Source organism: Phalacrocorax carbo, chromosome 2, assembly GCF_963921805.1.
Source record: "Phalacrocorax carbo chromosome 2, bPhaCar2.1, whole genome shotgun sequence".
Taxonomy (NCBI): domain Eukaryota; kingdom Metazoa; phylum Chordata; class Aves; order Suliformes; family Phalacrocoracidae; genus Phalacrocorax; species Phalacrocorax carbo.
Window position 1 is genome coordinate 164,737,846 of NC_087514.1, and position 15,627 is coordinate 164,753,472.

The window sequence follows — 15,627 nt, forward strand, 5'->3', positions numbered from 1 at the left end:
CTTCACAAATAGCTTTGGCAGAGCTAGAAGCTGTCTGCGAACCAATCCTCTTTCATCCAGAAGCCAGAACACACCAACACCAAGCATCTCAACCCACATTACAAAGTGGTCCAGATTCTGCCCTCCCCAAACATCAGCAGAACTCAGACATAAGGCCACTGAAAATTATTCTAAAGTGTAAGAGAGACAGAGCTATTTTCCAGTTATTAACCCATTTTCCCCCCAAGGCACTGTGTTTCACACATGTTCATTTAGTCAATGCACTCACTATGCAGCGTCCCAAAGTCTACTTCTCCAAGCAGTAGGGTTTCCCTCCACCACAAGGTCCCAAATCACCGCTCTGCAATCAGAGTCTTTCTCCTTTGGTTGTACATATGCGTGTGTGCTCATACAGCCATGCAGTCATGGGCTTCGGCTATGTGCACTGAAGGCCGTTGAGCAAAGGGACGGATGGATAGAGACGAGCAAGAGTTGGCTACAGCATCTTCTGTTCCTCTGCCATGGGCAGGAATGTGAGCTTAAACCTTTGTTGTCCATGACATGTAAAAAAATGCAATTTGGTTTTGAGTCCCAGGACACGTGGCCACCACGACCACCTTGCTGTGATACATCGGTCTCAGGCCCAGCAGCAGAGGGCCCTTTGGGTCTGAATTGGGGCCTGTGGAGCAAGAGTTGTGAGCCGTGTGTTGTGTTTCTTCAGCATGCCTGCTTTTCAGGTGACCCGTACCCAATGCGCGATGCCTGTGAAGTGGGTATGGCTCCCTCATTCTTATTAACTATGTCTAATGTTGGCACTAAATCATTTTTTTCAAGACATTTAGCACTGAAGGGGCCTGTTTTGCAGCATCATAACAGCTATCATTCTGCACCGCTGACAGTGGTGGGAAGATAATTACCCTTCAACATGCTGTTCCTGATCCTCCTTCCCTTTGCTATAAAGACTCTGCTATTTATTTATTAGCCTCTTGGTAGGTATAGATCATATATTCCTTACTGCACAACCAGAGATGCACTTGACAGTGGAGGCTGACCATTTCTTGTAGTGAAAGAAACATGGGATGCTTGAGCTGGAAATGACCTGGAGATGGTTTTCTCAGAGCAGGCTCAACTCTAGCTAATCCCTTTCTCAGTCCTGGATGCGTGGTCCACCCTAAAGCCTCCAGCTGCAGGACTTGGAGAGTCTCCTCTGGGAGACATGGGCTACAGGTCCTGTGGGAGAGCTGAGTGCTGGTGGACCAAGAGTTATGGGAAGCAGGGGGTGAAATCTCTAGCTCTGCACAATGTCAGAGGGTCAGAAAAAGGGTGGGGTTTGCTGGCATTAAAGAAATGTCCCGGGAGCCTGCCTCAGCCATCTGCCGTGCACGGGGAGCCTGAGAAACGCTCACTGTGTCCTATAGAAAATCTTTCCTGCAGCAAGGGGGTGACCTGCGCCTTCCAGGTGACTTCTACATGGGTGAGCTACAGCAGTTCGATTGTCAGGAGTGCTTGGAGAGCCCCTGCCAGTGGCTGGCCTGGCAGCGGTGGCTGGAGGGGAGATGAGGCTTTGGGACAAGCCTGCCGCTGCCTCCCTCTACTCCACCTTTGCTTTGTCACACTTCTCCTCCTCAATGGCCAGGATGCGCTCACGCTCTTTGATCAGCTGCACTCCGCAGTACGTGATGAACCAGATGGACAAGGTGCTGACAGGGAAACCTAGAAGACGGAGGGAGACATGGTCATCTTGGTACAGCTGCTTGCCTAATAGGGCCAGCTCTTCTCCAGCACTGCTGCCTCCCAGGTGTCTTTGGGAGGTCCCGCAAGTTCATGACGACCAGTGACCTTTTCCATTGTGGATCCAGCCCTACAGCTTCACTGAGTGAAGAGAGAAATTCACAGGTTCAGATTTAGATGAAGCAATGCCTGAGCCCACCAAGGCATCATGGACTGTGGTTAACGTGGGAACATGCTGGAGTGGCTTTGAACACTCCCTTACCTCCAAAACTCCTCCTGCCCCCCAGGTTCAGACTTGGTGGTTGACTTTCTGCCCATTCAACCTGCCCATGTCCATCGTTGTTCAACACTGTGACCTTCTAGAAGCTTTGTGCCCCACTGATGCTGAGGATCAACCCCAGCCTTGTCCCATACCTAGTGGGGACACAGTGTGCACCCAGGAAACACATTTTTTTGTCACCTAAGTAAATGACTGAGAACCAGGAGCTCTCCCTCCACTTAGGAAGGATCTGACGACATTTGTAACCGCGAGTCTGGTATCCACAGCAGAGGGGAGACACAGGCTTTGTACCTGCTAAAAAGGACTTCTGAAATGAATAATGCAACCAGCAAAGGCCAGCTAGCTCAGCGGGCAGGCACTTCTGGCACACTGAGCCCAGAGCGTCACATTATCCATTTCCTACGCCAGCCCTGTCCCAGAGAGGGCTGGAGGACATGGGCTCCCAATGGCTATTTATACCCTGGGCTGCTCAAGAAGACCTCAAAATAGTGCCACCCTCCACTGATTAGAAATGTACAGATAAGACTGTTCATTAGAAGCCTAGGATGAGGGTTCGTACCTGTCACCTTCAGGTTGATGCAGGAGTCACTGCTAAGGCAAAAGGAGATGAGGCAGGACAAGGAAATCCCTTTCTCCAGCAAGGGAACCATTTCACAGCCCACATTGGTGCAGCAAACGTGGCCTTTGTGGTGCTGCAAGGAATCTAAATCACAGCATCAGACTGAGCTAGGAGCTGTACAAGCCCATCTGGAAGGCAGCTCATTCCCAGAGAGCTCACACAAAAAGGATGGGAGCTAAGAAACAGCTTCCTGCACCTTCTGAACAATAATTAAGCACACTCGGAGCAGCCACATAAGAAGCCGATGGCCAGACCACCAAGGGGACTCTGAAGGCCTAGCTCTCAGCTCCCTTACCAGTGTCCCCCCATCAAGACAAGGGTGCCTCAATGGGGAAGGCTGGTAGCATCTTACCTGTCAGAAGGAGTCTCTTGGTGACCAGCAGAGCAAACTCCAGGCTGTTGAGTGCTAGGATGTTGTAGAGGACGATGGCCCAGAAATTTGCTGCCCCAAAAGCTGCCCTAATCCGCCGAGACATGGCTGCTGACATTTTGGCCTGTGGAGGGGAGAGGAGCAGAAAGTGAGGAAAAATGGGACTGTAAGGAAAGGGGATGGGTGGGTCCAACTCCAGCCAAACACCAGCTGGGATTGCAGAGGGGCAAGCAAAAATTAGAGCAGCTTTTATTATCTCTGATGAAGAAACATAAGGACAAAGTAAAACTGCTGGACTTAGATGCATCTGGGGCTCTGGACTGGTGTTTCAAGGTCCCATGGGTAGGGGGAAGATGTTATACATGGTTTCATACTAATTGTTATGGCTGAGTACTGCTTTTTTCATCTGTTGCCTTGGGTAAGCCATTCCTCAAGGCAGATGAATGCTGTTGTATACCAGGATTATTAGTCCTATGTGCAAATCAATCCCAGCTCCTGGTAGCAATAGTTTCTTAGGAATTAAAAAAAAAAAAAGAAGCTGAAAACTGGTGACAGCAGCAGAATGAAATTGTCACTGGCACATAATCCTCAGGAGCAGCTGCGGTGAGTGGAGCAGGGAAGTGGTTTATAGCAGCCTTCAAAGAGCACGATGAATCCCCAGGCCACTTAGTGCTGAGAATTGCGGTGCCGCAGGGGAGGAGATTTCACTGCCTGCGAGTGCTATAATCTGATTAGAAGTTCAACGAGGAGAGCAAATGGGAGGATTGCTTTCCAAAGTTCTTATTCAAAAGGAGTCTTTACTGAACCAGTTTAGGACCTCCAGACTTCAGTTTGGGCAAAACAAATAAGGAACATAATTTCTTCCAGGTTGGAGTTTCCTAAGCTTTTCTTCCAACATGTCCCTGAGGCACCTGGCTCCCAAACAGAGACAGGGCATGAAGCTTTGGAGTGGTTGGAAAATAATTCATTCTAGTACCTAAACATTTGCTTTTATCAGAAATCAGATCAAAACCACTGAGAACACCAATATGTTTTGCAGAACAAGGAGAACAATTTCCATATGGAAATGTATAAATGTTTCCCCATGGAGAGACCTCAGATTTTGTGTCCATCTGTGGCACTCTGATGCCTCATTGGGGCTGAATTCCTGGTTCTCCTAGACTTCTGCTTTCCCTCTGAAAGCTACACCCAACCTAAATTTCCCATGAAGCATCATAGGGCAGGTGGGAATTTGCTCTGGGTGGGTGGCACAGTGCAGAAGATGAAACTACGGAGCACCAGAGCTGTGCTTCCCTTGCACAGCTAAGTACTCAAGGACACTGAAGGCCACAGAAGAGAGCTTCAGTTCTCCAGGCAGAAGGCTTGGACATGGAGCTGCATGACATGATCAAGGATGTTGCCTTTCAGTCTCATCTGAAAATGGATCTGACTTGTATAAACAAGTCTGAGCTCCATACAGTCATGGACATTTTCCAGCAGCAGAGTTTGGCCCCACACTCACTGATCTTCACCCATTCACTTGCAGCCCAGCTCCTCACCTCCAGTTTGGCAAAAGGCTCCCTCTGAAAGAACTTCTGCACCCAGAGCTCAAAGTTGAGGCCAAAGCAGTTGAAGACAGACCAGATGTAAACAATCTCACAGGGCCCCAGCCACAGGGTGGTGACGGCAAAGGTGGCGACGGTGGCCACAAGCTCCTTCATGATGTTGTCGTGGTTCTCTCCAATGTGGTCATACACGTACCTAACAGCCAAGGAAAGTGGTCAGTGTTCCCCATGGTCAAGGAGAACCCTCTGGATTCCCTCCTTCCACACTCAACCACAATGTTTTGGCTGACGCTTTCTAGCAATAAACTGATTTTTGCTACAGTCCAGCTACATGTGGCTCATTTTCCTCACATACCTCTACCTCCTTAAGGACAAAAAACCACCCTTTTCCCCTCTTTCAGATAAAGGGCTGATAAATTGTGGGGCTCCACAGAGCTGCAGGCTATCTCATGCTTGCTGGTGCACAGGATTTCAGCACAGAGGAGCCACCACCTTCAGTACATATTTGTCGGTGTGTACTCATGGGTGAAGAGAGCTGTAGAGCTGAGGGACATGTAGATGGAACTCGAGCCACCCTTGTTAACCAGAATATGGGAGACCGGTGCTCAATTCCCCTTTCCTCCCGGTGGAATATGAACCTGACCCTTTCTCCCTTGAGGGAACGCTAAAGCCACCAGAATTAAATGGTTTTCTGGGACAGGACTCTCTTATTCTCAGCTTGGGGTGGGTGGGGAAAGGGGGCTGTTGCACTTTGTGGTAATTCAATGGTCTTAGGGATAAACAGACTGGATATGACTTGATGTTATAGTGGGATTCACCCAGAACAAAGAAAACCTCAGCATTGGGATGATCAGCATTTAAAGCTTCGTAGCTATGTGATGAAAGAGAAGACCCCGAACCAGACTAGTGACAGTTGATTAGACACTTACTTGCATAGCCAGTCATTAATCCCTCTGTCAAAATGCCTAAAATGCAGATGATAAAAAACATGTTAAGACATGCAGTATGATGACACCCTTCCACAGTCAGGCATAGACGGTGCCTGGACACCTGGTGAGGTACTTGAACCTTGTTCACAACAGTTCTCCACACTCTTTCCTTGAACATTTCCCATTACCAATGTGGTTGTAACCTATCTTATCCATTGCTTCCTGCCCAAGAATATTTCCCTGGGCTACGGCCAGGGCTAGACTATAGGTTCACTATAGACTGTTCAATGTAGGTGGCCTCCTCAGAAGCACAGTCCAGACCTCCTCCCCACCATGCACATTTCGTTCAGGTCAAACACTCTGTCTCTCTTCATCGATGCACGTAGGGTACTCACGTTTCTGCGAAGACATAGAGCATGGTGATGCATTTTGGGGGCTGGGGTGGGTCCAAGTGGTCCAGTCTGGCAATGGTGTTGATGACCCCAAACATGACAGCAGCTTTCACCCAGTCATACACCAAATTGGAGTAGGCCAAGCCAGCTGGAGCAAAAACAATAGTCAGACACATGAAGAGGAGCAGGGGATGTATCAGCTTCAGGACTTTGGGGGACATCATGTCCTGTGGGAGCATGTAGTCTATTGCAACAAACATAACATCAAGAGGACAGTCTAATGCTGCCTTGGAGCAGCAAAGCTTTTAAAACTAAGTAGCTTTTTAAGAAGCTTGAACCAAAAGAACAATATCTTCTTGAGGTATTTGGGATCAAACTGTTTATTGGTCTTGGTAGTCCAAGAAACTCATACAAATATCATTTCTTCCAGCACAAGATCTTTCCTCCCCCTCTAAGACTTGTTAACCTATGACAAACTCATCACACTTCTTGACTCTGACCGCCAAGGTTTTATTGACACCTTCTTTGAAACGCACCCACCCCCAGCATTTTGCAGCCATAGACGTAACACTGACGTTATGGCAGAGCTAGGATCAGAATCTCTGTCCTAAGGAGGGGTCTGACACTAGAAACAACCCTTGCAGGAAAAAAACACCAAAGATTTCAAATTCCTATGCAAACAGAAGTTAAAATGCTTCTGTCTTGGTGGGATTCAGCTCACAGATTCAAGGGCCATACAGTACATTGATGTGAGCCATACCTGAGCTCCCACCGTGGATAAGGCGGATCTGGTTGGTACAGCCAGCAGAGCCTGCAGAGGAGCTCAGCTTGGTCAGTCCACCCAGGTCTCCTAGGACACCCTAAATCAATGCTAGTGCCATTCTAGCTGCATTAGGATTTTCTCCTGGCCTCCAGCTGGCACTCTGGAGGGACATGGGGCTTCTCCAGCCCCTGCTTGCCCTGTGCCAGCCCCGTGTGGATGTCAGATACCCTATGGTCAGCTCAAATGCAGCCATCAGACATGTATTTGGCCACCTGAAATCCTCCATCCAGCTGCCAGCTGAATGCCAGTGCTGTCACCACTGCTCATCCAGGAGTTTGGTTTCTGGAGGTTCCTAGTCCAGCCCTGCTCAGAGCATGGCTAGTGTCAAACGGAGGTCAGGTTTCTCTGAACCTTGTCCATTTAAGCATTGAATATCTCTATTTTTGGAGAATCTATAACCCCTCTGTGGCACTGTTTCAATGTTTGATCACTCTAAGAAAATATATCCTTACATGCAATCCAACTTTGCCTTGCTGCACCTTGTTTGCTGTGTCCTGCTTCTTCCCTGCCATCCTCCAAGAAGAGTTCACCTTCTCCACAACCCTCCTTTAGGTAGTTGAAGACAGCAGCTACAACTCCTCTGAGATGCTCTCTGTATAACCTATGCCCTGTGGCCATTTCAGTGGCGCACAAACACCCATAATGGGTGGCCACCTGTGAAGGCATCCGAGATACCAATGTGCCCCTTGCACGGGGTTGATATTTTAAGGTCTGAGCTCCTTTCCAGTCCAGACAAAGGCAAAGGGGATGGCTTGGTATTCAGCATCTTAAACCCTGAGCTTGGCTCAGGCTTGGGCTTTACCCAAACCTCTCCAGAATAGGCATTGATGAGGCCTCTCAGTAAAGATGGATGGAGATCTGAATCACTTGCCGCTGCCTTGAAGCTAAGTACAGGTGTGAGCATGTCCAATCATGGCCACTCACCCAAGGACCAGTCTGAGAGGCGGTTCACAAACTTCAGGTCAGAAGGAAGAGTGAGGATGTAGAAGAAGTGGAAGAAGATGTCCACAGCAATGATGGCCCCCATGTGGAGAAGAGCATGGACCCGGATGCTCCTCATCTCATCATCTTTGCGTCTCAGCTCTCGGGTGCTCACCTGCCAGGATGGCAAAGCAGGAGAGGGCTAAGCTGAGAGGCAGGGTGGGCTGCGTGTTCCTCCATCCAGAGAAACGGTCAAGGTCCAAATTCAACACTGTCCTTTAGAAATTACACCATGGACTACATGGCCAAAATCTCCGTTGATTCAGGAAGACCCAAAGGACTAGTTCACATGAACACATCCACAGGGAGCAGGTCCCACCCACAGCACCCCCCGACACCCCAGCCTCAGTGCTGAGCACGGCAGCAACGTGCATCCTGGATCGCCCTCCTCGCAAAGGCTGTTCCCATCACTGGGGTCTCCAGCAGAGCAGGCACGTAGCGTGACACAGCAGCGACAGGTCTGGCTGTACCTACAGGACTGCAGGTGGGGTGAAAGCCTTACCGAGCAGGGAGCTGGGTTTTTTGCTTTTTCTGCAGGGACACGTCCAGAAAGTCGACCTTGCTTAAGGGTGGCCCCTTGCACAGGTCACTAAGGGGGAGCAAATGCCCACACCCACCACATCTACAGGATGCCACAGCCTGCAGGGAAGGACATCTGCATGCCCAGGAGAGGCTGGGAGCAGGGCTAGAATCCCACCTGACAGCTCTGCCAGGGCCAGGTGAATTTTTTTGGCCAGGGTCATCTGGGAGGAGGAGCAGGAAGAGGAAAGCTGATGGTCTCTGGGGCTTCTGCTGCAGACACCTGCTGTGAATGAGAGGGAGAGCTGCTCGAGGGGCCACCCTGCATCGGTTGGGACCTGATCGATGGGGGTTTTGTCTCTGCTGTCTCTTGTACAAACAGGGGCCGGGCTTTGCCTCCAGGAGCTGTGATGTCTTTAGCTGTTGTAACATTAAAAAAAAAAATCATCAGAGCAAGCTTTCAGGATTACACTGGGCAGACTGATGTCCTTGCTTCCCCGCATCGCCGTAAAAATTGCTGCTGTATTCAAAATCCTCTTATGTTTATTACTTTGCCTTTATTCCCTGCAAGAGGTGGGAGCTCTCCCAACATAATCCACAGGCTGCCACACCAGCCCCGTTGTCAAATCCAGATGATTCCTGAGAATTAAAGCCTTTGCCAGATTTTTTTTTCATGTCTGTTATATGCCAAGTGCTTTAAGGATCTAAAGAGGCCGCTGGACCCTGAGCTGGAGGAGAGGCCAAGGGAGGACAGGCTCTGGCACGGAGACGTGTGGGAGGACACAGAGCTCCCCTTTCATATAATTATAGAATTATTTAGGTTGGAAAAGGCTTTTAAGATCACTGAGTCCAACTGTTAACTTGACGCTGCCAAGCCCACCACTAAACCACGTCCCCAAGCACCACGTCTACACGTCTTTTAAATCTGTCCAGGGATGGTGACTCCACCGCTTCCCTGGGCAGCCTGTTCCAGTGCTTGATAACCCTTTTGGTGAAGAATTTTTTTCCTAATACCCAATCTAAACCTCCCCTGGCACAACTTGGGGCCATTTCCTCTCATTCTCATGTCTGCGTGTGGTGGCACCACTCTGCCACCCTCCCCTTGGGATCAGGGCTGCATCCCCCACACTTCCAGCCCTACAGAAGTGAGTTTGTTCCTTTGATCCTAGTAAAAAAGATGCTTTTCAGCTCAAATGGGGCTGCCCAAGCCCTGGTACGGGTGAATTCCCATCACACATGGGTGTGTATGGGCTCCATCAGGATGGAGCACCAGTAGGAGCCGGTGACAGATCCACTCCCTAACTGGGCCATACGCCCCACCCTGGGGAAGGGACCTCATCTACCTGCCCCCATAATTGCTGTTGGGCAATTAGGAGTTCACCTCTGCAATGAGCTGCAGCTCCAGCAGTGCAGGGGGGCATCTAGCCAGGAGATGGCAGTGGTGGCCAGGCCGAGAGAGGACCCCTGGCTGGGGCACGGGAAAGGGATTGGGGATTTACTCCCTGTGCCTTTGGTGTAAGAGATCTAAGCAACAGAGCCGGGGGGATTGCTCATTAAGTGGCTATAAACATCATGGTTTGGGGCTGTGCAAAAGGCACAGGACCCTCCAGATAAAGCCTTGTAGGGCTGGTGGGAGTTCGGATCTTGGAGACACCAGCAGTTTAATGCCCTGATTTATAGATACCTGGCTGCAGCGTTAGTATAAACCAGGGCTGCCCTTCTCATAGGAAAGACTGAAGGAAACTGCAGAAGGAGGAACACAGGGTGAGGAGGGCACCCCGGGGTACTGCACCCCCTCCAGAGGGGCTTGGGCAGTGGGGCTGCTGGAGCCACACTCGCCTGGACCTCAGCCTGACAGATAAGACACAGCTGGAAAGATTAAGCCTTAGGATGAAACATTTCTTCCAGCAGCATGGGAAGAAGAGCTGGTGCTGGTCTGCTGAGAACAGGCTGGACTCAATGCACCGTGAGCATCCCTCATGGGGGACACCAGAGCTGACCTTACGATCTTCAGGGTCAAATGCTGTAAGAATCCTTTTAAATAGATCCTGCAGTACCCAAGGAATCTCAGTCCTGCACTCTCATCCTTTCAGCATGCAGCATGAGGTTGTTAATGCCCCAAGTGGATGAACTAGCAAGGAGTAGGGCTTGGATCAGGGCTCAGTCTGCTCACTGGAGGAAACAAGACCAGTGCAGACCCTTTCTTAGGCAACCACTACCAGCCCAATGCTGGAGAGAAGGTGCTGGGCTGGGTGGGTCTTTGGTCTCCTGCTCACCAGGGAGGCTCTGGCTGCTCACCCCTGCCCTGGGCTGGTTTTTCTTCCAAATTCACAAATGTTTTTCCAAAACAAGCATCCAGATGTCAATTGGGATCCAAAAATTCAATGTAGATGTTCTTTAAAATGAAACAAAGGGGTGGTGGCAATCCTTCCCAGCACCATTGCTGGCCAAGCAAGAGGTTCTGCTTGCTAAGGGAGGGACTGGTTTGTTTTGATGACCAAGGTTGATCTTTGATGTAAAAAGACATTGGGATGGGAAAGGTGAGAAGGGAGAGATTTTTGTTTGATCCTGGGAGGTGAAACAGCCCCAGAGGCTGTCTAGTTCCAGCCTAAGCTTCTGTTGATGTTTTCCAGTGCTCTTTGGGGTCTGGTCTTCAAAAAGTGCCCTTGGTTGTGTGTGATACTGGCAAAGACTTGGGGCACCAGAGTATTTCATAGGGAGCAGAGGAAGCCCCTGGTTGCTGAAACACAGCCTTCCACCCAATCTTACTTATTTCTAGAGAAGTAACTTCGTCTTAAGAAACACAGACCGTCTCCAGAAATTCATGTTCCTTGGGCAAACCAGCTGGATGGAAACGTGACACGTCCCTTGCTCTCACAGCCACCAGCATGCAGAGGTCCCGTGGATGGGCACCACGCGGCCGGCTCTCACCGTGGCCTCCCGGCACCACGCAGCGGGGCAGCATGGAGCTGCTGGGGGACAGCACATGGAAATCGAGGCACCGAGCAGTGCAGGTGCCCAGCGAGCAAGGCCATGATCTGAACCCTCCCCTCCTCATCCCAGCATGGTGTTTTCACCATAGCAGTGTCTTCCCTCCTGTACTGATCCATGGGAATGTCCAAAAACCCAAAACAGAAGGTAAAAATATCCAGCACTTTATGTCTCTCTCCCCCAAAACCATGGCATCGTTGCACAACCCAGACTACAGCCACAGACTCTACGTGACCACAAGAAGCTCTACAACTATTTGCACCTTCATAGTGGCAAACAGTAGGGTTTTTGTAGGCATTAAACCCAAGCAAATAAACACAGGGAGAGGTCCTCCTCCAGCCCGGCCTCAGGAGCACTCACCTGGGCATGGAACTGGTCAAACGTCATGACAGGCCCGAAGAAGAAGAAGGGGAGGTAGAAGTTGTACTTGAGGAGGTCAAAGATGGAGTAGATGCCCTCTTTCCTCTCAGAGCTCTCGAGTGCAAAGCTCATGCAGCGCATGATGGTGAAGCCACTTCCTCCATAGAAGAGGACATCTTGAAGATCAAAAGCTCCTGTTACAAACCCGCTCTGGATGAGAAACAAAGAGTTACCACCAGGAACGCGGGGTCACTTCTGTGCTCCCTCGCTTTGTGGAGACCATCACTCCCAGGGCAGTAGGCAAAGCCTCTAATTATGCTCCAAACCCAATTGCTCCTGGAGCTAATGAGTCTCGCTGTTTGAAGGAGAAACCTGGGGCTCAATTTCCTAGCTGGCTCCTGCATCCCAGAGGAGCTGGGAAGTGGTAGATCCTTTTGGCCATGTCTTCGCCAAGCAGGCTTTGTTCTGGGGTGGGAATGTCACCCTGTCGCAGGGACATTACCCTCCCCAGGAAGTGAAGGAAAGCCAGCACAAGCCTGATGGAGCGGGGGGAATGCATTTCAAGAGGTAAGTGGCAGGCAAGGACAGGCAGCACTGTCCTTCAGAGGGACTGAATAGCTTTATAAGGTCCTTCCCAGGCTTCTCTCCACCCATCAGTGAGAGAAAGTCTTAACTGCGTAGAGACATAAGAGACAGGCATAAGCATCACTGAACCCATCCCAGCACTGTGTTACAGGTGGGGAAAGCGAGGCACAGGACAGGAACACGTCTTGCCTGGCTGACAAGCTGTTGCCTAAGCAGCAAGAAAGACTCAGGTGTCCTGAGCTCTGGTCCAGCATGAAGCCACCAAAACACGATATAGCCATTGCCGGATTATCCCCAAGCTCAGCAGCACAGCAGTCCCCTCCCTCCCAAACCCTGTAGGAGCTCTGACATAGCCAGGAGAAGTGCCCAGGGTCTGGGAGTGCCCCAGGAGCCCTCCCTGGAGATGTGTCTCTCTCCTTGGGTTTAAGTGGGCTGGAAATGAGGCAGATGAGTGGTCTGAGGCAGCACCTACCTGCCAGGAGCTGAATGGCTCCACCTTGAAGGAGGCGAGACAGCAAAGCCCTGCCACGTAGCAGAGCCACTTCTGCTTGGCCAGTGCAACGGAGTAGAGGACAAGGCAGTGGGAGAGGATGATCATCAGGTAGACGAGCCCCATGCTGCCCAGCACGGCCAGGACCCCATACAGCATGTACACCACGGCCCGGTGCTGCGAGAAGAGAGCGGTCCCGACCTGTGGTCAGCTTGGTGAAAGCCCCAGCCCTGCTCCTCCTGTCCTAGAACATCCCCCCATCCTAGAACATCCCTCAAGACCCCTCCACAGATCCCAGGTCACCCTGGTGCTTTCAAATCCATCCCACCACGTCCCTGGCTCACCTGTGGCACAGTCATGGAGCAGATCTTGCCGAAGAGGACATGTCCCGAGAGGGCGAAGATGATGACGTTCCTGAATGAGGTGAACCACATCACCCACTCGAAATCGGCCACGTCCTGTGGGAGCAGCACCGGGCGCCTTACTTCCCCCAGCCCTCACACCCCACCCCGACGCCCATCTGGAGGAGAAACCACAGAATTTTCAAAGCCTTTTCTTCCCATTTTTCCACCCAAGGGCTCCCAAGCGCTTTAGTTTGGTCATAAAACCCCAGGCAAGATGTGCAGAGGTTGCTCGTCTCGGTGCACACAAAGCAGAGCATCCACGGCGCTGCAGGGCTGAGATTTTCCTGACTAGTTCTTTAGGGAGGAAAATACAAGTCACGTGGACTTTGCAAAAGTGTGTCAGCAGCAGAAAAACCAGCTCTGCTTCTCCAGCGGTCAGCACCGACCATGTCGCCAGTAGCTAGAAAAGACCGAGTCCTTCCTCCGCTTACCATCTTCCTGCCGAAGTAGTGCCAGCCTGGCTTTATGCCATCCCGAAAGGCCTTTCTGTTCATGCTGTCTGCAAAAGAACCAGAGTTACGGGGGAGAGAAACAGCTTTGGGAAATGGGGCCTGGGTTTTGGCAAGGCAGGGAGCCTTCCTCACCATGATGACGAGCCGTCAGGGCTCAACCACCCCATCCCCCAGAGCGCCTAATTCCCACGGACAACCATAGGAATCAGGTACCTCAACTGTTTCGGTGAGAATTTCCAGCAAAGCCTTTTTGCAGTGCACATCCCGGGGACCCCTGGTTGATCCCATGCAATTTTCAGCTTTTTGGGCTTCCAGACAAAAAGGTGGGGAGCTGGACCTGTGTAGGCAGGGTGGGTGCCTGGCACATGGTGGGAGAGCTGTGAGGTGCCAGCTTGAGCTTCTCGCCCTGAGCCATAGGAACGGGGACAAGGGGGATAACCAGGAAAAAGGCAAAAATCCTTTTTGATCCCTGCAAAGGATCCTCGAGCTGTTCTCTGCAAAAATTAAAGCCAGGGATCTGCTGCTGGTATCGTCGGCCGTAAAAGCAGCCGCCTTGCATCCATCCTCCCTCCCAGGCCCCCTCTGAGCGATGCGACGGGGAGCGTTACCTCTGGATGCTTCGAAGATCCCGCTGCTGCTGTACACCACAGCACACGTCACGGTGAGAGCATAAAACCCCAGCTCGTAGCTGGGGAGCATTGTTTTAACCCCCATAGCGGCCCGTTATCACCCCAGCTGGTGCAGGGGATCCAGACCTGGGAAAGGGATGGAGAAGAGCAAAGAAAACCAGGGGTGAGCGCTCACCTGCCCCTCAAACACCCTAAATTGCTGCTGGTCCTCAGCAGCTCCGTGTTGTGGGCTTCCTTGAAGGCTGGTGGCTGAAGGGAAGGATGTAACACATCAGGCTGAACCCTGAGAAACAACTCAGGTGCAGGGAGAGAGGTTGCTGCCGAGCCCTGCTGCAAAACCCACCCAGGAGCCAGGATTTAGGGACAGCTCAGCCTGGTGGTCCTGATAAAGGGCTCTTCCCAGCGGGTTGCATCCATCCTGATATTCAGAGATGCTCTGAACACCAGCCTGCCCAGGATGCGGTTCCTCCAGCATGTCTCTGATGCCCCCCCACCAATTCCCAACTGGATCCTTGGAGGGGATCCAGGGTAGAGCATGAAGATGGAGCATCCATACCTGTGCTGGAGGGGACATGACGGGGTATCATTATCCCCCTGTCCTGGGCTGCTGCTCACCTTCAGCTGGGGTTTTGCCCAGCACCGAGCTCTCGGGGGGCTCCTAAAGCCCTGTGGTCCCAAACTGCTCCCACCCACGACCCTTAGGACCCCACCGGCTTGGCTGAGCACCCCCCGGCAGCATCAGCAGGGCTCGGGGAGGCGAAATGCCGACATTCAGCCCCGCAATTAGCCCTGGGTTTAATTATTCCTGCCAAGGCTAATTAACCCCGCTACGTGCCTTTCAGCCCGCCCCGAGCTCCGCAGCCGCCCGCCCGCCCGGCGGCTGCTGAAAACGCATTATCAGGGCTGGAGCAGGCGGTGTGCGGGGGGGGAGGACGGGACACACGGACACAGGACACCCTCCTCCAGCCCCGCCACCCTCCCATGAACATCCCCCGCGCGTGGGGGCGGGGGACAGGGACGAGGGGGGACGGACGGACGGACTGACCCCGCGACGGCGCGGGGCGCTTGGAAGGGAATAAGGAGCAAAGCTCTGCTTTTAGGCAGCAGTAAAAGGCGACCCGGTCACCCTCTGCTTTCGCATCTGCCCCGCACAGCTTTTCCCGCGGGTGTTTATTTAATTTCTTAATTTTTTTTCTTATTTAATTCTCGTTTTTTTGGTCACTAAATTTAATAGCTGTTGGCGGGGTGTGAGTGTGTCGTGGGCAGTGATGCGGGGTGACCCCCATCCTCCCCAGCGCTGTGGGAAACGCTTTTTCCCGGCGGGAAGGGCCCCCTCCCGGGTCGGGTGCGGCCCTGGGGGGTGCGGGGTTCCCCCCCCCCGCCCCGCGGTGCGGTGCCGCTGCGGGCGGGCGCGCTGCCACCCCCTGCGGCGGGAGGGCACTCGCCGAGGTGGCTTCCAAGAGCTTTTAAAATTCTTTTTCACGCTTTTTGAGGCTTCTTTTTTATTATTATTATTTTTTTTGGGGGGGTAAGGCCACCCCGCAAATGA

The 15,627-nt window shown here is 51.9% G+C and overlaps 1 protein-coding gene across 1 annotated transcript; it reads right to left on the bottom strand.

Moving 5' to 3' along the window:
• HHATL (hedgehog acyltransferase like) lies at positions 1–14,272 on the bottom strand. Its single transcript, XM_009512114.2, has 11 exons — positions 14,058–14,272; positions 13,429–13,496; positions 12,938–13,051; positions 12,576–12,770; positions 11,519–11,728; positions 7,592–7,763; positions 5,848–5,992; positions 5,453–5,488; positions 4,518–4,719; positions 2,962–3,103; positions 1–1,692 (listed from the first exon to the last, which is right to left on the bottom strand). Exons 1-11 carry the CDS (start codon positions 14,161–14,163, stop codon positions 1,571–1,573), a joined length of 1,512 nt encoding a protein of 503 aa, XP_009510409.2. The 5' UTR covers positions 14,164–14,272; the 3' UTR covers positions 1–1,570.
• Positions 14,273–15,627: the final 1,355 nt, after the last annotated feature.

Excerpts from the sequence above, each read along its gene's own strand:
- HHATL (XM_009512114.2), bottom strand. The coding sequence starts at position 14,163 with ATGGGGGTTAAAACAATGCTCCCCAGCTACGAGCTGGGGTTTTATGCT. Across the intron at positions 11,729-12,575 it reads AGCCATTCAGCTCCTGGCAG|AGCGGGTTTGTAACAGGAGC; the intron begins GTAGGTGCTGCC and ends TTTCTCATCCAG. Across the intron at positions 5,489-5,847 it reads CTCTATGTCTTCGCAGAAAC|GCATTTTGACAGAGGGATTA; the intron begins GTGAGTACCCTA and ends TCTGCATTTTAG.